This window comes from Amblyomma maculatum, chromosome 1 (assembly GCF_055883805.1).
Source record: "Amblyomma maculatum isolate TAMU_Amacu chromosome 1, ASM5588380v1, whole genome shotgun sequence".
Taxonomy (NCBI): domain Eukaryota; kingdom Metazoa; phylum Arthropoda; class Arachnida; order Ixodida; family Ixodidae; genus Amblyomma; species Amblyomma maculatum.
The window spans coordinates 362,082,429-362,109,295 of record NC_139344.1 but is presented as its reverse complement, the minus strand read 5'-3'; the positions used below and the strand labels follow the sequence as shown (position 1 = coordinate 362,109,295).

Genomic DNA, 26,867 nt, shown 5'->3' with positions numbered 1-26,867 from the left:
GAAGGGTGGGAGAGAAAGTGGAAAGAGAGAAAGAGGAGCCGTAGTGGAGGGCTACGGAGTAATTTCGACCACCTGGTGCAGCGGGCCAGAGCAACACCGCCTAGACTACAAGGCCTCTTCATATCCTCCTCCTCCTCGCGCCTACGTCATCACACTACGACGGAGCTCTTTCGTCGTCTCCCGTCTCGGCGCATATCCGGGAAGCGGGTGCGAGGGGTGCGAGTGGTTAGTCTAGGTGGTGTTGTTCATGCTCCAACTGCAGTGCGAGATTTCGCCTTTGTGCAACGTGTGTCGCAAAAGTTTTGCTGATTTTTTTTTTAGAAATAAGCACTGGATGAGTGGCGGTGACAGGTCTGCGCTGATGCTGCAGTGTTTTCATCAAGTGTGCACGTTTTGAGAATGCCTGGACATTGCTGTGTACCGCGGTGCCGCGGAAACTATGATGGTGGGGATACAGTGAGAATCACGTTCCCATCGGACCCAGTGAGAAGGGCTCAGTGGATAAAAACCGTCCATCGTGCCGATTTCATACCAGGAAAGCGATCGGTGGTAAGGCAAATATTCCTCTTTACTGTTTGTTATCGACAACTTCTTTGCATCGTCAACGCTACACAGAACTCCAAGATTACGTGTACGTGATACATACCTTAAAAATAACGAGGGACTTTAGCAAATAGTGGAAGGCGAAAGCCCGAGAAATCTCTTTTCTAGCGTTCCTGACATCTGCAATCCCACACTTGAACGCGCGCCAAGGAACGCCACGCGACAGGATCGCGATGGCGTACCATCCAAACACACACTTGTCGGAAAAAGTGCGACGGATACTGCGCCTTTCCTCCAGAAGTCTCATCTTGTCTAGCGTTCCTGCATCTGAATTCCACACTTGAACGCACACCGAGGAACGCCAAGTGACAGCTGCCGCAAAAGCGGGACACACTTTGTCCACGACAGTATGAGCCATTAAAGGCTTCCGCCTTAGAAAGTTTCCATAGCTATGGTGCGAACCTTATTCTATACTACGTGAATGCGACTTAGAGACACAGTATTACTGATATTTAGTGCGCGCGAACTTTAAACTAAATTGCGATTATTAGAACCTTGAAAGGTAGGGCTGCTGGTTTTTTTTACCTTCAGGTATTGCATCCTTCTAACGTCTCATTTCACATCATAGGCCTGCGAGCGTCCCTTTAAGCCTGCGGACATGGTCGACAAAACAAGTTACGTGGATGCGAATACAGTAAAAGTGATTGAGGCTAAGCTGAAACTGGTACGACTTCGACCTGACGCAGTACCAAGCATACTCCCAAACTGCCCAGGGTATCTTTCTGGTCCAGCTACAAGTGCCTCTCGAGAGTATTTTTTAATAAATACTTTCATACTCGATACATTTTACGTATTTATTGAGCTGAAATCAATTCTAGAGACAAAAATAAAGTCCAGTGCTGAACGTATAGTTTCATGTTTTGAGTGCTATGAAATCATTGCTAAACTTTCTTCTCATTTGTTTCCAAAACGAGTACAGAGACTACAGAATGTCCCAGCGTTTATAGAGCTGACTTTCTGAAGCTATGTTTATATCCGTAGCGTTAAACTAACACTGGCACAATAAAAGCAGTGCTTCTGGCTTTTCATAAACTCATTTAGATTATGTGCTGTTTCCTGAAACTTAAATCTTTAGAAAATCTGCTGCACGAATATACAGACGTTTACTTGCGATATTGCAGCCGACTGAAAAGTTATGTATTACCTTCCTCCCTTCCCTAACGGCGCGGTTCAGGTGCCCACAGAAACAAGTGTGACAGATACTGCGCCTTTCCTTTCCTATGAACCAATTACTATTATTATTATTATTAAACAACGGGGCTTAAAACACCAAATAATGTTTTCGCATGCGGCAACAACCACAATTCTAGTGAAACAAGAATAAGCCCGCAGCAACGCGCAGCAGCGCGCAGCTCCTGCGTTCGTCGTAGTGTGATGACGTCACGGAGGAGCGGAGGCCAGAGCCGCTGCTGAGGCCAACGGAATCCTAGACATAGGACTGCCGACTACTGCTCTTTCCTAACCCACTACCCCTAACCCCAGTTTTCCGCAATAAAGTTAATAAATAAATAAATAAATAAATAAATAAATAAATAAATAAATAAATAAATAAATCCATATAATGACCAGAGGCACATCAAGTGAGTCTTTCACCTGGTAGTGGAACTATAGTGCCTATAGTGAAACTGTCGCGGCTTCCAACGCAAGCGGACGTTAGTGCAACAGTACTTGACGCTATTAGATGAGAAACCACTAGCTATAGCCTGCAAGAGACGGGTAAAGCAGGAAAACTCTCGGGGTACCAATCCTTTTCAAGTGTCAGAGGTGAAAAATCTCGCATCACAACGTTGGTTAAGAGGAACATTGCGGCAATCATGCACGAAATCAACTCGAAAGAAATTGAGGCAGTGCTATTTGAAAATTCTTACAGGACGAAAAGAGCCACCAAGCGTGTTCCTCTTAAATTTGTATAGTAAACCAGAGCAGAGAAAGGTGAGATTCAGGGCCCTCTATCGCAAAGCGATAATAACAGCCGGGAGTAACCCCTTGCTAATAGTCGGCGACTTCAATACTGCGCACCCGGAATGGGGTTACACTAAACAAGATCCTAAAGGCAGGCAGTTATGGAAGGACGCGCATGAGCTGGGACTCATCTTGCACACGGACCCTTCCATCGAGGGTGGGCAACAGCGTCTGCGTAGACACTTCCCCTGACTTGACCTTCTCCAAAAATGTTACAGATCTGGACTGGCAAAATTCGGAGTAAAATTTCAGCAGCGACCATTTCATTCTGGCCTCGATCTCTAAAAAAGAATAAAGACGCGCCGTGTGTGTCAAGCGAGGGATGGGAACCATTTAGAGAAAAGCGAGAGAAGGCTGCCGCACGGAGGATTACAAACATAGAAAAAATTACCGACGATTACGTTACTTCCTAATGCGAAATTTGAGCGCAGCAAATAAGCTGTTTCACCTTTTCGATAGATTGAGGCAAAGAAATCGAGCAACACATGTATGCGCTATCACAGAATTTTTTAGAGCGCGCGAAGAAAGGAATTAAGTTCGAGCCGGCGCTTTGACAACCGGAGACTCGCAGGAAGAGGGGGGAGGGGGGTGGCGTGTACACCCAGCGGCAAACGATGGGGGCAGAAGCGCGCGCAGCAAGCGGACAACGCGATAAAGGGAGGAGGGAAGAGATAGCAGCGACTGACTGATGCTGCTGAAGCCGATAGTGAGTCAACCCCAGCTGCGGAGTTGGTTTCAGGGACAACGCCGCCGATGCCGACGCAAACGATATGATACCCTCGCTTCCGCAGCGCCAAGAACCAGGTCTAGCCGTGGGAAGGTGGTCACGTATTCGTCGACGTGCTGGGGCCTACGTGAAATAACCGGCGCGTCGGCAACTGAAGAGCACCCTATCCGCCACACAGGAACAGGGGGGCGGGGACCCTCCCCTCCTCTTTCTGCATGGCGGCGACGGTGTTCTATGCAGTCACGTTATCTTGACTCTCTAGCGGCGTCAGCGGCATCCAGCGGTATCAGTCGGTCGCTGCTAGCGCTGGGGGGATGAAAGGGGGGCGGAGCTGGTTACGAGGCCGACGCCGACGCGAAACCCAGGAACGGACGCCAAAGAGCTGCACTCTAAAATGGAATATTGGAGAGGCAACAAAGACTCTTGAAAGGGACGATGCCCCGGATATAGCTGAGAGCAAATTGCTTCACATGTGGGAGGCAAAACATGCTACGGAGCAAAGACTAAAGAAGTAAAAGTGGAACCGTAATCTTAGAAGGAGGATGGCTAGACATAACAGAGAAATTAAAAATTATACGGTCAAATTATGCGAACAGGATTGGTGCAGCAGATGCGACGAGATGGAAGGGGGCATGAGCCTTTCCAGAACGTGGGTTTTGCAGAGACATATTAGATCCAACCAACCCAAAATCCCAATCAGGAGGTACATTATCAAAAGCCAAGCACGCGTTTAAGGGTACAGACGCGAAATTTATGGACGCACTTATCAACATGTACATTGGCGATACTCATATGCCCCCCCACCCCCCCCCCCCCTTTCCCAGTGTATGACGGAGCTCCCAACGAGCAGCTGGACGCACCCATGACGGAGGCGGAGGTCAGGACTGAAATATTGGACTAAAAACGAAATCGGCCCCGGGCCATGACAGGATAACTAATAAAGTTTTAAGAAACCTGAATAATGACTTCATCAGCGCTCTTACTGAGTATATGCAAGAAATTTGGACTAAAGGCCACCTGCCTCGGCAGTGGAAGTCGGCAAACGTAATTCTAATCCCAAAACCGGGCAAACCCCCGACATTAGAAAATCTAAGACCTATTTCTCTAACCTCATGCACGGGGAAATTGATGGGGCATGTAGTCCAGACACGTCTGACTCGCTTTATGGAGAAAAACGACCTGTGGCCGCACTAGATGGTCGGCTTCCGAACGGGTTTGCGCCCGCAAGACGTGATGCTCCTACTCAAATACGACATAATCGACTCGCGTTCTAGAGACGCCAAAGTGATTCTCGGTCTGTACTTTACAAAAGCTTTTGACAGAGTTAAACACGAAGCGGCGGCGGCAGCTCTGTCCCTGTGACGTAGCCTGGCTCTCGCGCATGCGCAGCTTGGTCGGCGCAGAGGACACGCGAAACTGCTTCCAACTAAAGTCCTTCCAACCCGCGTAGCTCACGCTACAAAACATGAATTCAGTAAGATTGATGATTCAAGGTGATAATTTGGCGCCCCGAGCTTACATTTCGAATCAAACATTAATCAAGGAAATAGTACAAATGTTTTATATGCCTGAGTTTTGATAACAATACGAAATAATGAATGATAAGCCATATTTTTGTGTTGCTTTGTCCAAGCATAGATGCACCAAGGGAGCGAAAAACCGCAGGAGAAAGACGCGAACCGCGTTGCTAATGGCAATTTCTGGCAATTGCAGCGCTTACGAAGAGAGCGGTGCCAAAAGAAAGTAATATTATTTATTGAAGCTGTACCAGAGAAATTTTGCGTTTTCTTTTTTCTAACAGAGCGCTCTCGCGCTTGACCTCGTGCACTGCCGTTGCTCGCGGCGGACATCACGAGCCCCGCAGATCCAAGCGTCGCTCGGCAGTGCGCTCCAGGTTCGTCGGTGGCAGCTGACTGGAACTCTCGCGTAAGTAAGCGAAACTGCGCGATGGCTGGCGGCAGCTGCAGCCCGTGCCCGCATCTTCGATCAGCCTAAAGCTGAGAGTTTGCCGTCACAGCTTTTGTAGCTCAATTCGAACTGAGGCCAGTTGTAGCTGCTTCCTTCAACCGTTTAGCAAGCGTCTACGGTTTGCATCCAGAAAACGCGGTCGTTGCTGAGCCTTTGATTTCACGTTTTAAGACATAATTAATCTACGCTGAATTGGTGCTGTTGTTAAGAACTTTATTTTTCCACCGATGTAAGAGGCTCCGTGCTCCATCTCTCTCCCCCCCCCCCCCCCCCCCTCAGCACGCAGGCCTATGGGAGGGTGGCCGGGGCCTCCGCGACTACAGGCAATTAATTGAGAAGGAAGGAAAGGAAGAGCGACAGAAAGACACGCGCAACAACAACAGCCGTCGTCCACTACCGAAATGGTGGCGGGTGCAATGAAAATTCTGTGGCAGGCTAGCCCCCGCCGCAAGCGGCGGTGACCCACCTGTACCCACCCCATCCACAGTCTTTCCATAGTGCATTTTCAGCTACAGAGCCAGTAGCAGGCCAGTGCATTTCCCGCCGGGATGGTGCAGTGGTAAGACGCCCGACTACTGTGCCGGAGTTCCCGGGATCGAATCCCGGCCTCGGCGGCTGCGTTTCGATGGAGGCGAAACGAAGTGGCGTCGTGTGCTGTGCGATGTCAGTGCACGTTAAAGATCCCCAGGTGGTCGAAATTACTCCGTAGCCCTCCACTACGGCCCCCCTTTCTCTCTATCCACTTTCACTCCTACCTTCATCCCTTCCCTTACGGCGCGGTTCAGGTGTCCACAGAGCAAGTGTGACAGATACTGCGCCTTTCCCTTCCTATGAACCAACCAACCAACCAGTGCATTTTCTTTTCCTTCTTCCTACAGCCACAACAACAACGAGGGATGAGGACAGAGGGTGACTGATCCTGGCCCTGATGGGGCTGGGACAGGGAGGTCAACGCCGTTTGCGGAGGAGCTTGCCTGCCACCGAATTTTATTGCGAAAGCAATGCTATCATGAACGGCCTTTCGCGTAGCGGTGGCCGGTAGCCACGTTTGACCTTTAGAATGACCCCTGACGTCATACCAGGGTGTTGTTGTGGCTGTATAAGTAGGAAAAGAAAATGCACGGGCCTGCTACTGGCTCTGTAGCTGAGCCACCTGATTGATTTAACTGATTGATTTATAGGAAGAGAAAGGCGCGGTAACTGTCTCACTTGTTTTCTGTGGACACCTCAACCGGGCCGTAAGGAAAGGGAGGAAGGTGAGAGTGAAAGTGGAAAGAGAGAAAGAGGCGCCATAGTGGAGGGCTACGGAGTAATTTCGACCATCTGGGGATCTTTAACGTGCGCTGACATCGCGCAGCACACGGACGGCTCTCCGTTTCGCCTCCATCGAAACGCAGCCGCCGAGGTCAGGTTCGAACCCGGGTACTCCGGCACAGTAGTCGGGCGTCTTACCACTGCACCACCCCGGCGGGGCTATGAGCCACCTCCGCTGCCTCGTGCGGACAGAAGTAGAGAAGAAAGAAAAAAAAGAGGAAGAGAAAGACGTGCGCCGTAACAGCCGTCGTCCACCACAGAAGCGGTGGCGAGTGCAATGATGGCCTACAACAGATAAAAATTTGGTGGCAGGCTAGCGTAAAATTATTACTGAGTCAGATTATGGTTAATAAAAGGTAAAAAGAATGTTCGATTAAACGACAGTCTGTGGCAAAAAGGATTCTCACGGCTATTTTGTTAATTGAGTTATCGAAGGCTGAGTTGATCGGTTGCGGCGGCCGTACAGATGAGGAGAACGATGCGTCGATCGCAGGTCCGGTGAAACACAAGACGCTTTCTTAGAGTGGCCGCAAGAAAGGCTCGGAAGATTGAATCTTCCTAGAACTCACTGGCATGAGCGTGCTGCTGTATGCGTTTTATGCTCTCGGCTGTCTACGCAGTGCCCGCGTCAACGACGCGCGGTTACTGCCCCGCCGGCTTGTCGAAGTCTGCTCAGAGGAGCAGCGAGGTCCCGTGAGTTTCGCTCTATATCTGAGGTAGAAGGTCCCTCAACTTTCGCTGTATAGGTGAGGCAGCTTGTGTCAGAATATTATGTCATTATGCTAACATTGCGACCCAATGGATGGCGATAGAGAAACCAAATTGGTATCAAATGACTTTTTGGAGCCGTACCCGTAAAATTGGAATTCTAAATTTATTCTTATCTTGATGGGGGAGTCATACCATCAACCTCTGGGGTCCAAAGTGGTCAAAATACGCTTTTGCAGGGGGCTGCTTATCTGGCGAACCACTGGTCATAGACACATGCGGTTGGTATCAAACGATTCGTCCGAGGGAGGCCTATGCAAATATAAATTTCTATGGATAACAGCGTACGCTCTTGTATTTCAACGCCTATCGGTGGTAGCTGCATTTTTTTTCGCAACGCGATGCAGCTGTACCGATGCAAAAGACTGGACTTATCTTTCCCATCCTTGCGTCTTTACCTTGAAATGTCTGGTGTTACAAGCTCTACAAGGCTGGTGTTAAATATGCGCTGACGTTAAACTCCACGCGGTCTGCCTCAGTACTACTCAAAGTTGTGTGCAGATGCGGCTTGTTGAATGCACGCTTTTTTTGGCATGCATTAGGTGCCTATTATTGGACACACGAGCGAACCTTTCCATGCCAGGCCTATCTCACCTTCCACGACCGAGGAGGACTACGAAGTTTTGAGGAAGGCTCGGCCCTCGAAACGCTTGAGGGGGCCGGATGGAGGCCGCGCCGCGGTGGTGCAGTGGTAAGACGCCCGACTGCTGTGCCGGAGTACCCGGGTTCGATCCCGACCGCCGGCGGCTGTAATTGATGGAGGCGAAACGAAGAGGCGCCGGTGTGCCGTGTAATATTGAGGGTGGCAGTTCCTGGCCCTATGAGGCTGGGACGGTAGGTCAACGACACTTGCGGTGGGGGCTAGCCAGCCACCGATTTTTATCTATTGTAGGCCGTCATTTCACCCGCCACTGCTTCGGTGGTGGACGACGGCTGTTGTTGCGGCGCGCGTCTTTCTCGCCCTCTTCTTTTTCCTTTCTTCTCTGTTTTCCCTTCTGTCCGCACGAGGCAGCGGGGGTGGCTCAGTTACAGAGCCAGTAGCGGGCCCGTGCATTTTCTTTTCCTTCTTCCTACAGCCACCCGGGTTCGAACCCGACCACGGCGGCTGCGTTTCGATGGAGGCGAAACGAAGTGGCGTCCGTGTGCTGTGCGATGTCAGCGCACGTTAAAGATCCCCAGGTGGTCGAAATTACGCCGTAGCCCTCTGCTACGACTCCCCTTTCTCTCTATCCACTTTCACTCCTACCTTCCTCCCTTCCCTTACGGCGCGGTTCAGGTGTCCACAGAGCAAGTGTGACAGATACTGCGCCTTTCCCTTCCTATGAACCAACCAACCAACCAACCAATCAATCCTACAGCCACAACAACAACAACAACAACAACAACAACAACAACAACAACAACAACAACAACAACAACAACAACAACAACAACAACAACAACAACAACAACAACAACAACAACAACAACAACAACAAACAACAAACAACAAATCAGCGCACGTTAAAGAACCCCAGGGGGTCGAAATTATTACGTTGCCCTTCACTACCGCCCCTCTTTCCTTCTTTCTACTTTCAATCCCACCTTTATGCTTTCCCTTACGACGTGATGTCCGCAGAAACAAGTATGGCAGATACTGCGCCTTTCCATTCCTGTGAACCATTTCTTATTATTATTAGGACCAGATGAAGTCTTTTTTTCTCGGCTTCGCCGTCTTATACATATAGCCCCTGTCAAAAGTGTTCAGCCAAAGGGAGTTTTCTTCGATGCTTTCTAGCAGGGCTCTCTAGCTTACCTGTAATTATAGGGCTTTGAAGCGTTGAAGACACGAGGCCCGCCCGCTCTCGAGTGATGCTATGGTCCCTAAATATTTAAATGGAGGCAAGATATATGAACTCAATAAATTTTTAGTTTGCATACTTGTGAAGGGGTACATATCTTGCGAAGGCAGATTTTCGTGCCGCTTCGAAAGGAACGGCTTTTTCTATTCGCGAATTTCATGACATTTGTTCGAAAAGAAATGGGGTCTAGTGAAAGGACTGACATACGGGTAAACAGTTGGTAAGGTTGTTTTCCGAGGTGGTTTCTCGTATGCAGTGTACTTCTTGAATTTCATTTTTCTTTCTCTTTAAAAAAAAAATACCAGTTTTCCAGAGCGGTTTCACCGAAAATTCTTCCCTGAGATGGGCACCAGCTCAAGCCAGTTAATTCAGAAACTGGGTCAATGCATCTGTCTAAACAAAATTTGTTGCTGGGTTTGTGCGGGGAAAGCTATTGCACCTATAAATGCACACACTTCTGTTTATGTTATAGCGCGCACGTTGTGACTTTTCAATTCTCTGATTTTTACTCGTCTTGCAAGGTTAAAAACTGCAGCGCTCTTCGAACAAAGGAGCCTGTATTTCACTTCGAAGCACCATGGACAATCAGCAGCCCTCGACGAGCCATGCAGAAGGTGCCGAAGCATCGTAAGGGAATCGATTGCTTTATCCTCCGCGGTTTTCATTTCTTTCAGGCTTCGTACAGCATTATATTCGTTGACCATTCGATAATTATTTTATTATGCTCGCTTCTGTGTACTTCGTGCTAAAACAGTAAGATGGCGTCTTTTTTCCGTTTTGTAATAATTTTGCCCATTGAGCTGTGCCGATAAAAATAAGAACCGAATGTGAAACGTGCAGACAGCATTGTTCACGGAATGCAATTGCTTTACGAAAATAGGCGCACTCGCATACTTCGCCACTGCACCAGTGTCGCGAAACGGTGCGAAATTAAAAAGTCAGCGCACGTTAAAGAATCCCAGGTGGTCGAAATGTCCGGAGCCCTCCACTACGGCGTCTCTCATAGCCTGAGTCGCTTTGGGACGTTAAACCCCACAAACCAAACCAAACCAAACAACTGCAAACCGCAATACATCACTTTCTGCGTAGTTGTCGCCAGCTCCGCAGCCCGCAAAATAATGCCCCTTGGTGGGCGTCAGCTCCACTGTGCGGCCGCTTTGGGGGGCGTACCAAGCTCTCCCATAGCCCGCAAAACCATTTACGGGTGTCAGCGCCGCTTTGAGGTCGCTTTGGGCAGCGTACCAAGTTCTTCCATGAAGTAACAGGGAAGTTTCACGACCATGAAGAGGTAGTGATGGATTCTGATGGTAGCAACCCGTGCTTTTTCGCAAGGCCCGGCCATTTGTGAATCGACTGATTAGAAGAAACTCACATGATTTACAAGATGTAATTCGCTGCCGAGCATATGTGAATATATACCCAGAAAAAGCTGAATTATAGTTGTTTAGAGATAATTTTTCCTAGTGATGTTCGAGTTGGTATAACATTAAACGCGAGCGTTCTCAAATAATTGCATTTGTACGTAGTTCACTAGATTTAGCTGCGAGCTGGCAACCACTGAAGTTTTCCTGCATTATCATCTTTATTCACTGTGTCTATTAAAAACAGTCCGCACATTGCGCTCGTGAGAGCTACTGCCAGCTAGCCGGTACTTTCCTTTTTGTCCATGTGCATCACGTTAATATGCTCTTAAGGTAGCTGTAATATCTAATGGGGCTGTGTGGCATTTCTTTCGATTGACAGATGCCCTTTCTGCTTTGCGAGGGTTTTGCTGATTCATTCATTTTTTTCTTTTTTATAGCAGCACTGACGAAGATGCAAAAATCTGGAGGCTGGACAATTTTCAAATTGGCAAGCCGCTGGGGAAGGGGAGGTATGGGTACGTCTACCTCGCTAAAGAGAAGACGGCGGACTACCTCGTTGCCCTCAAGGTGTGTACACTTTAGCATCGAATCAGTACGGGTGCATTCACATAAGGACCATTCGTCTCTTACGCCACTTCATGGGTTGCCATATGACTGCACTATACTGTCATACAGGAATTAAACTGGGGTGGCGACCTTCTTTGCATATCCTTTATATACACACACTTTCGCCGCGCGTAGCAGCAAAGGCAGGTTTACCGAAACAAATGGAAAGGGAGGTAGTCCTAGCATGCAAACAGTCGCTGTCGGCTTGAAAGTAAAAGGAAATGATGAGAGATTTTTGATTTTATGGAATTCATATTTGATTTGAATGATTTACGTAATCTGAAACTGTTTTTTTTTCGTATTTTTTATTTCTAAAATGTAGTGAGCTTTTCATTCGTATCAGCCTGATTCCAACTTACACTCCGTGAGACACGTGCGTGTTTGAAATATGGACACAATTCTGGATAATTCTGATCAGCTATCTAATCAAACAGCCAATTCGATGTTTGCCGCCGCGGCCATCCCGTAAACAGTGTCCCAGGTCAATCCATTCAGTGCTTAGAGTGCTGGGTGGAGAAAACTCAGAGCGTTAGCTAACGCGTATAACTACACTGTTACCAAAGCAGCACAATACCTTTACCAATTATTTCGTTAAGAGAGCAAGAAATGGGACTAGTTGGTTGTACAAGCTGCTTTTGGACGCGCAAAATATTTTACAGTACGAAACAAAATTGATGCAGAAGTTGTTAGTTCGCGATGCGTCTTGTTTGTGTCCGGTTCGCACCATATCATAAAGAATTTAGCGTATGAAAAGCTGATTTTATTAGATTGACTACGCGGAGAACATAAAGGAACTTTCGACCAGATTTCTTTTCATATTTTCGCAGTTCAAATGTCTTTTCAGAACAGATTTCGTATTAGCTGCACTCTCGGTCTTAAGACACTTCGGCGTCTTCGTGGCACCAGGTCTAAATCCAGTCAACCTCTTGACGGATAAAATCATAGTCCTAGTTAGGACTATGATTTTATCAAGAAGATAACAGCAGATGGATGTGGGAAAGGGCAGCCATGGAATCAGAAGCGAAGTTTAATATGCGGCTTAAAAGTGCAACACGGCTTTCGTAATGTCATTGGTCAGCACAGGTTCAGCTGTAAACGAATATCCGATGTCCCCTGTCCAGTGCAAGGTACCCATCGTACAAGTGCTCGCAGGCATTTGTGAAGGTGAATGTAGTCAGTACAGAGTTAACCACAGATACGTCAGATAGGATATATAACTGGTTCACAGGAAGGGAAAGGCGCAGTATCTGTCGCACTTGCTATGTGGACACTTGAACCACGCCGTAAGGGAAGGGATGAAGGTCGGAGTGAAAGTGAAAAGAGAGAAAGGGGAGCCGTAGTGGAGGGCTACGGAGTAAGTTCGACCACCTGGGGATCTTTAACGTTCGCTGACATCGCATGGCACGGAAGCCACTTCGTTTCGCCTCCATCGAAACGCAGCCGCCTGACCGAAATTTTTGTGAGACCCTTGGGTGTCAGCACGACTCATTATGATGCTTACAAAGGCAGCAAAGCTTATGGTTGACAAATGAAGCTTCATAAACTCACTGCGTCATGTGATGTATTAGGTAACTTACCTAGGACTGCAGTGTGTCACGAAATATCTCCTATGGGGCTTTTACTCGATGCCCATTCAGATGCATCCAGACCAGTAGTTTCCTTGAGTATGCACTTCATATTTGCACTTCAGTCATGGGGTGAAGTGTGCCACCTAGCAGAATATTATCAAGGAAGGTAATGCAAAGCAGCTTCAACATCGTTGCATCTGTGGCGCAATCTGTTAGGTTTCTGCTTTGAAACACGTGGGAGAGCACCACAAACCAAACCAAACCAAACCAAACAAAGTCAACCAGTTTAAGTATTGTTGTGCATGGAATTTTAACTCCTTTTTTAATAAGATTTACAACAGGCTACTCACTCATCATTTATCTTGTAGGGAGGTTCGCTTTTTAGGTTGCATCATGAGATGATTGCAAAAGAAAGTAATATTTTTAACACGTTCCTCTTTCGCTCAAAGATCATTTATCGCCTAGCAAATGTTTTACAATTTTCGCCGGTGTGTTTCTTCCCTTTTATGTTGCAGTCTGAGCTGGTTGAGTGCCAGAATCGCTGTTTAAAACTCTCTCGAAAGACCCGGTGGTACGTTGGTGCACGGTGCAACCTACAGCTTGTATATACGCTAGGTTTTCTCCTCACCTGCGTCTCAACATCTCTAGGCTTAAATACTTGGCAAATGGGCGTTGGACATCTTACGTATACAGATAGGACTTATGCCTAGCTAACGTGCGACCGAATATACCTTTGAGCGATTAAAAAAATAAGCATAATCAATATTGTTATGCGTGCAGATGATGTTCAAGTCCCAACTGCAGAGAGATGGAGTGGAGGAACAGTTGATTCGTGAAATCGAGATACAGTCCCAGTTGAGGTGAGCTCGCTGTTTTCAATCTGCACTGACACGAATACAGCCTGTAGTGCATTCCGTCATGCCAAATTACAGCTGGAAGGTTATCACGGTTCTTGTACGTTTATTTATACGTAGCTTTCTTCTTGTTTTCTAGTGCGTGCGCTAAAGGGAAGTTCTTATTCAGCTCTGACGGCCTTGTCTGCTGCCAAAAACTTATCATTTGTCTGCTGCGTCAGACAAATCGGAAACTGGTAAAAATTCTCCTGGCACTCTATTTTGAGCCCTCATTTCTTTCAAAATGAAAACGTATCCTCTCCGATATTAGGCTGTATTGCCGTTGCTTAAGAATTCAAAAACGATAGCTCCTCGCAAGGAAATTCAACGTTCTCATAGAGGAAGACATTTTGTGGCCCATCTGCCGCACACAGCGTCTTTTGAGAACGGTTTATTCAGTTTTCCTGGTAATGGGAACGCTGATGCTGCTTTTGTGTTCGTATTCCAGCCACTTAACGATAAAACAATTCAGATGTTCTGGTCATAGCATGATGATTTCGCGGTGTCAGCAATAATGATATTGCATGGGTATATCGGCGCTATTCTTTTGCGACCTTCGCTGAGAAAGAAAACGCCACAGGCAGCGTTCGTGGAGTTACCCATGAGAGTGGTTTCGCAATCAATATTACAGTAAGTATTTGAGATACATAATTGTAACTGTACCAGGAACCATGATTATGAAAATTCTGCAGCCAAAATAGAGTGCATTAGAGTATAATAAGACCGCAGAAGCCAATGGAGTAATAACCTTGAAGCTTGCCTCATAGCAGGCAACATTGTGGTTTCTACATGGACATAGGCCACCAACCACCGCGGGTTCGAGCGTCGCGCGAGCCGAAGCCCCGATCAGCCGTCACCACGCGCACACTGAAACACCGCAGCGCGCATTCAACCTCCACCGGGAGGAGAGCAATGCGCTGCAAGGACACAACCTCCAAGTTCACAAAGGAGACGTTTATTGAAACGCCATCCTCCAGCGGCACACACACACACACAGACGCACACACACACATATTTACAAACGCACATACGCATATTTACAAACGCACTTACGCAGTCACCGTGTCAAGGGAGCGCGCGAGGAGCAAGGCTCCCCTGCGCGCACAAGTGACACGGAGTGCGCGCCGCAAGCACGCAAGGGCGTGCTGTGATCTCTCTCGCAGTGACCAAAGGGTTCCTTTGAGAGAGTGTGGGCAACCACCGCAAGGTACGCCTGTCGCGGATCGTTGGATCACGATCGACAGGCTCGAGCTTCGCTCTCAGGTAAGACCCGGAGCAGACGAACTCGAGTACACACTGGTCTGCGCGGACAAAGGCCGGCAGACAAGAACAGTTGCGTACGCACCTTGCGATGTCTCGGAGGAGTCTCTCTTTGGGCTCCGCTCGGACAGTCGCGCGAGCGCGGCTGTCGAAGCGGTGCCGTGTTCCCGCCAAAAGGCGCCAATGAGAACAGTCACTGGGACGCCAGGGCGGAGCTGTGGCCCGAACGACAGTGACAAGTCGCTCGAGCCCCTCTCCGCCGCCTCAGGCGGGAGAAAGGGAACGGGGAGAACAACTGGGAAGCGGGCGGCGGCCGCGCAAAGGGCAGCCGCAGCAAGCCCGAATCCCACAACATATACATACTGTCTTTCTTTCGTGAGAAAGCAAAGCAAACGGAGCGAAGAAAATGGGCTCCTAAAGTATTTCAGTAGCTTTCTGCGAGTTTTAACTATTCATTTTTTATTTTAGTTTCCCTGATTTTCTCGGTGCTGAGCATGCGTTACTGAGTGCTCTTTAACTTTAAGGCACATTGACGTTGCTTAAAGTCGTTTAACAAATTATAAATGCGCGCAGAATGTGCGTCTGAAGGACTTCCATATGTCTAAAATATTGTTAGTGCGTATTTCAGTTTGCCAGTGGCCATCGGTGATAAACCGGTCACTTTGTGCGTCGCCTCGCAGGCACCCGAACATCCTGTGCCTATACAATTGGTTCCACGACGAGAAGCGTGTGTTCCTCATCTTGGAGTATGCACCTCAGGGGATGATGTACCGCCGTCTTAAAGAAGCCCTGAGATTCAACGAGCAGGAGGCGTCGACTGTGAGTGCTCACCCAAGCACGCGTGATCACGCTGGCTACCCTCATCACAGCTCTCGGCCATGTCACTTAATTTAGATCCGTGGTCTGTCCTGAAAGTATTGACTATAGCATACCGCGCTCATGAGCGCCTTTGGGAAACCAGTTTTGCAGGATTGGAAGGGGGGGGGGGGATCCTTCAGCCTCGCAGTGTACAAGTTCATTGGCCTCGTACACGCTAAGCGAGAAGACGGGCTTGAGCGTGTACTCATATTTCGTTACTGTGTAGAGGAAATCTGAGTGAATGTCGGACCAGGTATACGCGGGGGAGTTTTGCATTGAATTGGGCACGTCCCCAACGGAGGCACTGGTCATGACCAAGACCGGTGCCTCCGACCAAGATATTTTTGGCGTTAAGTTTCAACCTCTTTCTTCAGTATTGGAGCAGACTTCTGAAAATGCGATATAGTTGAGTATGAGACAAGTACTTTTTCAAAGCCCAATAAATACTGATACGAAAGCTTTTACAATATTTCACACGTATGCTAGTAATTAGTACACAAAGAATAACAGTACGAAATAGCGCAGACTACCAGCGCCGCTGGGATACAACACGATAGCTTGCATTTATAGCTGCGCTTTTTAGAACATGGTGCACGCATGCGCAATAGGCGTGGAGGGACGCTGAGTTCGCAATTCAACGCTTCAGCTCCAGGCCACGAGAAAAGGAAAATTCATACTTTTATAGCCGTCGTGTCAGCGAATGGACTGTCACTACATCACAGCAGTGAATGTTGTCAAGAGCTATACGATCCATGGTTGTGATATCGGTCAGAAAGGAAATATGTGCTGAACCTACATCTGCTGCGCTCTCCAGTCTTGTAGACCATTTATAAGCGTTATGAACACCGCGAGGCCAACCGTGTAGCTGAACTAAATCCTCTAGGCCTCATCGACCTCATCGTGGCACTATAGTGTCAGTTGACGCCCTGCTTCTTATACAGCCATTGATATAGTGCGTGTGTTACATCCAGAGATCCGATCCTAAGACGTGTCATGCAGCACGTAATGAACGGGTGGCCTGAATTTGTCGACAGTGAAGAAATGAAACCGTCCTGGCTTACCACGGACAGCGCCCAGCTCTGCTGGCGCTCGCCAGTAACTTGTTTTCGGGAATAAAGAAATTCCCACCGCGTGCTTCACGGCTGCTGTCTTCGTTTCCTGCCTGCACGGAAAAACACCACAGAGACACTTCATAGTCTCAGTCATCGTTTAACTGCTGTCTGACAATCAGTTAAGAGAAAGAAGTTGCCGCACCCAATCGTTAATAGATCGGAATTACCTGAAGCTCAGTGGCGCTTACGAAAGCTGGGTGACCGGCCTGGGGCCTCTTGTACCTATTATAACCAGTGGTAGTCTGCCGATCTGCGTTAATCCCACCCTATAGAAGCCTAGAAAAGCGTCCAAATTACTACTGCATTGTTTAGTTGCCGCTGGCCACCACAGTCGGGCGCTGCAAAAATAGTACGTGACATCGTCAGCGTTGAAAGGATGCACGCTTGGCTCGAGCTGTTTCTGGCCTCACAATTTCGTTTGCAAACGCGTGCGGCAACAAAAATAGCCTCTCCTAGATTGTGAAAACTGGTATGCATTTTCCTTATGATGACCCACCTTCGTATGAATAAATAATGAGTCTAACGGTAATAGCTAGAACCTAACTATTCATTGTTAGTTAACTATTCTGTCACTTTGCGTGTCGTAGATATTTCCTAATGGGTTGCGCGCCTAAGGTTGCTTTAGCGAGAAAAAAGAACTCCTTCAGGTCAGAAAACCAGGTTTTAGGAATTTCTGGCAGTGTGAGATGAAATACGCAGTACAGCTTCGGCCACTTCGCAGCAAGCCTTGCAGCTGAAGAAAAATCAATGTTTAGCGCTTTTCGATATTGAGACAAGCGAACCCTGGGCAGAAGCTGCCAGACAAATTTCAACGTAAATTTGAAAACGATCGTTTTCTGGGCCAACAAAAAACTCAGTGATGGTTATTACATACAACGTTCATTTTCATGAAATACAATGTTCTGAGTGTTTGCTGGAACTTCTATTCCCATACGCTGCATATATACTGTAATAAGGGAGCAATTACTCATTGACATCCATGCTGTAATAATCCATTGACATATGCTGTAATAAGGGAGTAATTACTCATTGCATCCACCCAAGCGCAGCCAAATGGCTACAAAGGAAAGCTATACAGCTTTCTCAGAGGTTTCGTAGTTTAAGAAAATTTCGTCCTGATCCGGGGATCGAACCCGGCACCATCGCCTATCCAGGGCAGTCGCTCTACCGACTGAGCTAACCAGGATGGTCAGCAGATCAGATGGTAGGGCGAGAGCGAATTAATCTATAACTCGAAGTGGGAAAGGTGTTGGTCAAATATTTAAGGGAATCCCCCAAGTTGGAGTAGATTTGTAATAAGTGAGTAATTACTCATTGACATCCACCCAAGCGCAGCCAAACGGCTGCAAAGGAAAGCTATACAGCTTTTTCAGAAATATCGTAAAGCAAAATTCGTCCTGACCCGCGCTTGGGTGGATGTCAATGAGTAATTGGTGCCTTATTACAAATCTACTCCACCTTGGGGGATTTCTCTAAATATTTGACCAACACCGTTCCCACTTCGAGTTATAGATCGATTCGCTCTCGCCTTACCATCAGATCTGCTGACCGTTCTGGTTAGCTCAGTCGGTAGAGCGACTGCCCCGGAAAGGCGGTGGTGCCGGGTTCGATCCCCGGATCAGGACGAAATATCTGAGAAAGCTGGTTAGCTTTCCTTAGTAGCCGCATGGCTGCGCTTGAGTGGATGTCAATGATTAATTACTCTCTTATTACAAATCTACTCCGCCTTAATGATTTCCCCTAAATATTTCACCATCCATATAGCTGTTGCTAAAGAGTCACCTCCGTGCAGTACGTCTACCAGCTGTGCCAAGCCCTGAAGTTCTGCCACAGCCGCAACGTGATCCACCGCGACATCAAGCCTGAAAACCTGCTGCTAGGTTTCAACGGCGAGGTCAAGATCGCTGACTTCGGCTGGTCCGTGGAGTCGCCTTCGCTAATGTGTGTACATTGGCCAGCTTTCTTTTGATATTTTTGCTTGTCTAGAGGAATTTATAAGACCCTGGTGCTCTCTTGGCGCTGTTTGCTTGGCATGCGTGTAGACACTCTTTCTGCGAAACTAAACTAAGATAACATTTTATTATGACACGAAATCGGTGAATATTTGGTGCATAAACAGTCTACAGTGCCGTAAGGTTAATATAAATACAATTTATAGGGCTGTGCAGCGTGGCCCTAGTGTTAGCCTGTGATTCAGAATTATATTCCTCTGAACATCCATGCTGTTCTGCCACGGATCACAGTGAAAAATTAGAAACCAAAAGTGGCGTCAGGGAGTATTGAAGCAATGATTATTGATTGCAAAAAGGCTGCAAAATGTAATATAAGTATTCACATCCTCCACTTCCATCTCTGCTTGTCGCGCATATTTTCATTGCATCATGCCGCGCTTAGCGCCCTGTCCTGTCGTTCTTGCCTTTTGTGTCGTATATTTTATGAGTTGGGATGCGTAACAGACACACAGTGAGCGCATGAAAGCTTGTTGGTGCAAACTGCAAATACACTAATACTGAACATAGAAACGACGTGTGCAGGCGAAGGACCGTATGTGGGACAATTGACTACCTGCCGCCGGAGATGGTCTCCGAGTCAGAGTACGATGAAAAGGTGGACGTCTGGTGCCTAGGCATCCTCATCTACGAGATGCTGGTAGGCTACCCACCATTTGAGTCGGAATCCGTCAAAGAGACCCGTCAGCGCATCTTGAGGGCTCAAGTCAAGTTTCCGGAGCACGTCAGTCACGATGCTCGTGATGTCATCCAGAAAGTGAGTGTTTAAACGTCAAGTGGTGGACCTCTGATAGCTATGGAGGTTGCATCTACGCTGAATAGCGCTGCTGTGTTGCCCGCAATCCGGCTATGTTCATTTTTTAGCAACTATTTGAAGCTTGAGGGCCTAGACGATGTGAATGGGTCGGAGAGCTGTGGAACCAGAGGTTAAGATTTGATGGGCGACTGGGTGTATTTTCCCTCTTGCGAAATTTTGAATGACCATTTTAGAATCGCTGAAAATGAGTGTGGCAGTGGAAGAGGAGATGGCTAGCGCTATGGCTGCCTCTGCGGCTGCTGTCGACGTTTTTGCTTTGACAGATGCAGAAACTGTGTGATTGAAGTTATAAGAAAACACACTGATGACATATGCCGTGGGGTGACTGTACTCTGCCGCGTCTACGTGGGCCGCTTCGGTGTCAACCGCGTGGGCTTTGTGTAACGCCTTGGCTAGAGCTTCTCGTCGTACCTTGTGGTGAGCAGGGTGCATATTTTTAGGTAGGGGTTGTACGGTAAGGTTGTCACGGATGTGTTGGGGGATTAAGTGGCTGTTTTCAGTGGGTGAACCAATTGGTTGGATTTAGCTGTTTCGGTCTCAAAAGAGATGCCCTCGCTTTGCGTGGCAAGCTCAGCCGGAAGTCGGATACCGGTAGTCACAGAAGAGGGTGACCGTTTTGGGCTCAGCTTTATCCGGTTCAAGCCAGAATAAGGGTCGGAATCAAAATTAATAAGCAAAACAAACTTTATAGACAGCAGCAGACAATACAGATGAATTTACACTTACACTTAATATACACAGACAAGAGGTTCATGGAACGAAAATGCAAAGCATGCAACTAAAGGGGCTTTCAAATAAGCACAGATACTTACAACACTGAACAAAATAGAGTCAAACAAATAAACACCAAATTGTTCACCAGGCACTGTCGCAGACCGACGTTTGGAGAGTCACGATGTGGCCGTCCTCGCCGAACGGCAGGTTGACCCCGGGAGCCGAGCAGTAGCCCTGCAGAACTCGCTCTAACACTCGTTGGCTAGCACAAGCGACACGACCTAAATATATAGGGTGCGCCACGTCTGTTTGTTACAACGCGTCAAGGCAGGCGCGCACATACACGTAACTTTACCTCTGCAAGCGACACATCCCCCCCCCTCCCCCCCCCCCCCCCCCCCCGCCGAGACGTGCGTCGTAATTGGTTAAGCGCGGTAGAACTTTCTCGAGATGTCCAGAACCTTCTCAGCCGGGTGAGTCACCGTCGCCGCTGAGTGACGAGGAGGGTGTGACACCGATTCGCGCAAGGCTACGCGCTCTCCCCGCGCGGAAAAGGAGACATTTCATCAATGTTCTGGAACTGTCTACGGAGACTCCGCGCCGTCTTCCTTCGCATTGCTCGGACTTCACGAAAATGTGCTCCGATATCGTGGCAGTAGGAAGCAAGTGCTTTGCCGTTGTGGTGTCAAATTCAAGGTACCTCATATAGTTCACTTCATCCAAGTTGCGCTCTCCAGTTGTTCGTTGTGTCTTAGACGAAGCCTCTCTGCCCTTACACTCATTTTTTGACGGCAGAATCACTCTCGTTAATCGTACACGAGCTTTCATTATAACTGAGGCCGTTATAAGTGAATTCGCATCCTACTGCTACAGCTTCCTGCTTTGTCGGCGTTCGCATTGTGAGCCGAAAATCGAGAGCGTGGCTCCAGCAGGTGATAGGTGGCAGGTGATATGACAGGACACTGATTAGTAGGCGAGGTGTGTGACATCACGAGGCTGATAAAAAACGTTTTATTTACACCAAAAATAGGAGCCCTGTCCCGGAGACTAGTTGCGTTGCTTGGAGGAGGTAGGCAGGGATCCATTGCTATTCTGCTGCCTTCAATGCTCACAAAAGGAGCTGTCGCCGTTGGGCCGGCTTGCTGGTACGCAGGATGGACTCCTACACATGGAGTTGTCAGCGTTCTGTTTTGCCCTTGTCCTCATCGTGTGATTGAATGGCCGGTTGTGAGCAGTGCTTGCACGCCGCTGCAATAAAATTTGAGAAAATTTTGCTATGCAGCCTTGCACCTGGAAAGGTTCCTGTACGTATTTTGCGCCAACGGATGGCTTCACGCCGGAATGTTCCCGGTAAGCTGGGTCTATAGACGCCGCTCGAGACGGTAATGTTGTAGGATGTCCGTGTACATGACGAGACCGCATCACATGACAGGGGATACAAAATTGGGTAGTTGCTTTTAGACACTTTTATCCCAAGTTGCAGTAATTTTATACCACGCAGACCTATGTGAGATAACCGAGGCACATATTAAGGGGCTCGTGAGAGAGGATAACCGATGGTCGCTTAGGGTAACAAACTGGATTTCAAGGGAAGGAAAGCGTAGCAGGGGGCGGCAGAAAGTTAGGTGGGCGGATGAGATTAAGAAGTTCGCAGGGGTCAAGTGGATGCAGCTAGCACAGAACCAGGTTAAGTGGAGAAATATGGGAGAGGCCTTCGCCCTGCAGTGGGCATAGTCAGGCTGATGATGATGATGATGGTGATGATTTAATGAGAAGAAAATTGCCTGTACGAGAATAAGGATCTCCTCGCGGAGGCGCAGGCGAGATTTATAAAAGCTGTCGCGTTACGTCCTTCTTCTTCCTCAGGAATAATAACTTGCTGAATGTTTGGTTTTGACATTTTCCGTGTTTATGTGGTGAATTCACAATCATATTTGGTTACCTAGACAAAGGTAGGCTAGTGAAAAACGTCAATATATATCATTCGGGCAGAATGTATCGGAAAGTTATGCGAATTAAATGAAATTCTGGTGGAACATGAGACGAAATGGGCATCGGCAGGACATGTAATGGGAAGGCAAGATATGGAAGGACTGGGTTCCAAGAGGAGTCATGCGTTTGCGAGGGATTAGGTGGGCGCACCTGCCATAGGACCGTGTTAATTGGAGAGATATGGTAGGGACAGTGGGTATAAAGCAGGCTGATGATGATGATCGTAGCGGCGGTGATGTGACAAAGACATACAAACGGAGCGGGCCGGCAGGATGGGGGATAGAATATATGCTGGTTGTTCCAGATAAATGTAATCAATATTTAAAAAAAATGCGGGAAGGCATAGCGCAGTGAAATCAATTAAGAGCGGTTCAGAGTCGTCTATGCTAATCTGCTGTATTTTTCGTTCATAAAAGTCAATTAGTAAAAACTAAGTATAGCTATATTGTAATTATTGGCTTGAAAAACAATTGTCAACGAAAAAGTCTTAGATCTCGAAAAACGGCTAGCTACGCTGTTTTTATTAAACTAGCATTTACTTAAAGGGACTTTACCAGCTGAAAACAGCGCCTGGCGCAGTACAAAAATGGGTTTAAGCATGGCTTGAACCTAGCGATCAGAGCGAAAGCTGTGAGAATTTCAGCGATACTCTAACACCTGCTTTTCAGTTCGCGGTTTTTCCTAATTTTTATTTGTTAGGTTTTGGGGAAGGAAGGAGCCTTATACTTTTGAGTGGACGCCATGGATTGTGGACACCTACACCTAACCAGGTCAAAATCACGTCCACATTTTTTGTGCAGTGTGCCACATGCGTGCGTCCTAAACAGTGACATGGACACAGAGCTATTGCGGAGGCCCACTTGATGTGCCGAGTGCTCATTGACCTGACATTTGCGGGTGGGCCTCAAGCAAACTCCTGTACATTGTGCTATAGTGTGATAATTTCTTTTCATTTTTACCTACCCTGTCCTTTCTCTCTGTTCGCTCACCTCTTTGATTTCCTCGACGACTTCCGCGCTATCCCTTTATTTCCGCCACCCCAGTTCAGGCGCTTCAGTTATCCGATAGCAGATACCGGGGCTGGCAAACATCTTTTCCTCTTTTTTGTATATATAATAAAATAACCACAACAGCAACATATTATTTCTTGTATATTGTACATTGGTTTATAAGAAATGAAAGGCGCGGTATCTTCCTGACCTGAGAGAAGGAAAATGGGAATGGAATCAGAGAGAACGAGGACCCGTAGTGAAAGGCTACGGAGTAATTTGGCCACCAAAATTTTGGGCCTTTAACGCACGCAGACATCGCGCAAGCCAGGACTGCCTTTCCGTTAATAATTATTGGTTCACAGGAAGGAAAGGCGCAGTATCTGTCGCACTTGTTCTGCGGACACCTGAGGTGGTGGTGGTAAAAACTATTTAGTGAAGGCCCAAAAATAAATAAAATTATGTGGCCGCCGTTCCGCGGCTACTGGTCGCGGCCTCCAAGGCACGCCTGGTGGCGACTTCCGCTCCCAGGTTGTAAGCCGCTGTTGAATATGCGGCTCCGAGCTGTTGAAAGCAGCTTCCCACAGCTGCGGGCTGTTTATTTGCTAGGAGACGGGGGGGGGGGGGGGGGGGGGGGGGGGATAGTGCGCCGGACAAGGGTACAGAATGTGAGCATAGTCTGCTCGGGGAGAGCTGCAAAGTGCGTATTCGGGCGAGAAGGCAACGGGGTGAATAAGGGCAAGGCGTGCAGGGGAGAGGAAAGTGTGGGCCTGTACATGGCGCCACGTGTTCTGTTCGATTTTAGATATGGACTTGGGAGGGGGAGGGAAGGACAAGCGGGAGTTGCGGTAGGGTAGGGTAATGCCGTGGAAGGTGAGGAGGGAGTCACGCGTGTCTATCCCAGAGTGTGGAGGGGCCATCTCGGTCGGTCTTCTCGTGAACGATGAAATTTCTCACGACTGTCTAGAACTTGTGTTGACACTTTTTGGCAGTAATTAAAATAGCTAATTGTTCTTTACTGATTAACTTTGGCAAACGAAAAAAAAACCCAGTTTAGCATAGGTGGGCTTGCGAAACTCGATGAAGTCGTGAGCTCTGCTGTGTAGGGCCACCCAAGATAGACAGGTCACGGCAGAGAGTTCTGAGAAAATGTGATTCACTGGAGAAGGTAATGGCAACCCACTCCAGTATTTCCTGCCAAGAAAACCCTATGAGTAGGACTGTGAAGGCTGACCGCCGAAGAATTGACGCGTTTGAATTGTGGTGCTGGCGGAGAATCTTGAGAGATCCTTGGACGGCCAGAAGATTAAATCAGTCGATATTGTCGACCATAAACCCTGACTGCTCATTGGAGGGTCAAATTCTAAAGTTAAAGCTCAGCTACTTTGGTCATCTGATGAGAAGACAGGAGTCGCTGGAGAAAGATTTGATGTTGGGAAAGGTTGAGGGTAACCGTAGAAGGGGTAGGCAGCGAACGCGATGGTTAGATGGCATCCTCGAGGCGCTGCAGATGAAGTTATGTGATGTTAGGAAGATAGTGAGAGACCGGAAAGCGTGGCGTGATATGGTCCATAGGGCCACGAAGAGTCGGACACGACTGAACGACTGAACTGAACTGAACATATTTTGGTGATTTACACGGGCTGGGGCCTACCACATTCTTTACAGCCATGGTTACATTTAGCTGGATACCTTGTATATGGATTTATAGGTAAGCACAGAAAGGGTAATTTTTTAATAATTGGTTCACAGGAAGGGAAAGGCGCAGTATCTGTCACACTTGTATCCGCGCCTTAAGGGAAGGAAGGAAGGAACGGGGGAGTGACAGTGGAAAGAGAGAAAGAAGAGGTGGTAGCGGAGGGCTACGTAGTAATTTCGATCACCTGGAGATAAAGAACTGAGTATGTGAATCGACTTAGTACAAAAGGCATGGATAAGACGACAAATAGCCTCATTCATTCCTCTCTTTCTTGAAGCTACTCTGTGTATCAGTCTAGTGATTTCAATCTGACAAGGAGAAATTGGTCAGACTCATTAGAAGCACCTACAAGGCTGGGCTATGTCTACCCAGAAACACTTCAACCTTCTCTCACTTCTTCAAACTTCTCTCACTTAGGATGCACAGCACTGTAGAAGAGCTGATCACAGCTCATAAGACAGCACAGCTACTAAGACTAACGAACTCTAAAGCGGGCAGACAAATTCTCAACCGCATGGGAATTAATGCCGAACCACTAGCCAACCACTCAGGCCCACTACCAAGAGGAGTGCACGACAAAAATATCTCCTAACCTTTTCCTCAAAACATGCATCTCTCCTTCCATCAAGGCAGGAGGAAAGCTAGAGCTAGGGCCCTAGACAGAAAATACCGAAATCACGGTGGGGTGGTGTGTACCGTCGCCTCAGACTGCAATATGGATGAAGGTGCCTTTGCCATCTGTGTAATTAAGCAGTCCAGTAACGTCAGTAAATGCGAATCAGCCGCTTCGGTCAAAGTCCGCTACTCGTACCAGGCGGAAGAAGCCGCAATCGCTTTAGCCATCGCTACAGCAGATGCGGACATAATTGTCAGTGATTCAAAAACGGCCATACGTAACTTCTCGCGTGGCAGAATATCAAATACTGCCAGAAACATCCTCGCGGATACCAGACCCGACAGAGAGATAGAACTCGTATAGACACCCGCCCACTCAGGGAACCCAGGCAACGAGGCTGCTCATCAACACGCTCGAGGTTTTGTCGGCCGAGCGGTGACACCTAATGCCGAGGAACTTGGAATGGAAGGATTGCTCTCCTACAGCGACCTTAGACAACACTTCAATCTCTCTAGGAGAGTGTGCCCACCATCCCACAAATCACTAACAAGACAACAAGAAATTGTTTGGAGGAAACTACAAACGAACTTCTTCCCCAACCCTGTGGTTCACGCACACATATTTCCGGACAGCATAAGCTCATCCTGCACTAAGTGCGGAGAGAAAGCCGACCTTAATCATATCCTGTGGGATAGCTCACAGGACCCGCCTCCCAAGGCTCTCACAGAAGCTCCCTCACTTGAATCCTGGGAGGCAGTGCTGCGTAACGCGAGCCCCGATATACAATAGGGCGCCGTAAACCGCGCTGAGGAAGTCGCCGCAAGCCACCTGCAGCTAACGGCCACTTGGCTCTTCCACTAAGACCCAGTAAAACTACTCTCGACAATGAAGTTTCTCTCTCTCTCTCTCTCGATCACCTGGCGTGCGCTGACATCGCACAGCACACGGACGCCTCTTCGTTTCACCTCCTTCGAAACAAAGCCGCCGTGGTCGGGATCGAACCCGGTTACTCTGACACAGCAAGGGGAAAATAATGTTCAATTTCAGTCTTGTCATCAACTATACTTTTTTTCCTTGCGCAGCTCCTCCGGAAGCGTCCGGCAGAGAGGATTACTCTGGACGACGTTCTGGCCCATCCATGGGTCGTGAAGAACGCTGACACCACCGTCGAGTGCAAAACGTTTTGA

At 48.0% G+C, this 26,867-nt stretch overlaps 1 protein-coding gene across 1 annotated transcript; it reads left to right on the top strand.

Annotated features, from left to right (window-relative positions):
• The first annotated feature begins 1,201 nt into the window (after nt 1-1,201).
• LOC146207949 (aurora kinase C-like) lies at nt 1,202-26,867 on the top strand. The gene is made up of 8 exons (XM_084577859.1): nt 1,202-1,267; nt 3,305-3,393; nt 10,985-11,114; nt 13,502-13,581; nt 15,555-15,693; nt 18,637-18,785; nt 19,379-19,610; nt 26,763-26,867. The coding sequence occupies exons 1-8, from the start codon at nt 1,202-1,204 to the stop codon at nt 26,865-26,867; spliced, it is 990 nt and encodes a 329-aa protein (XP_084433985.1).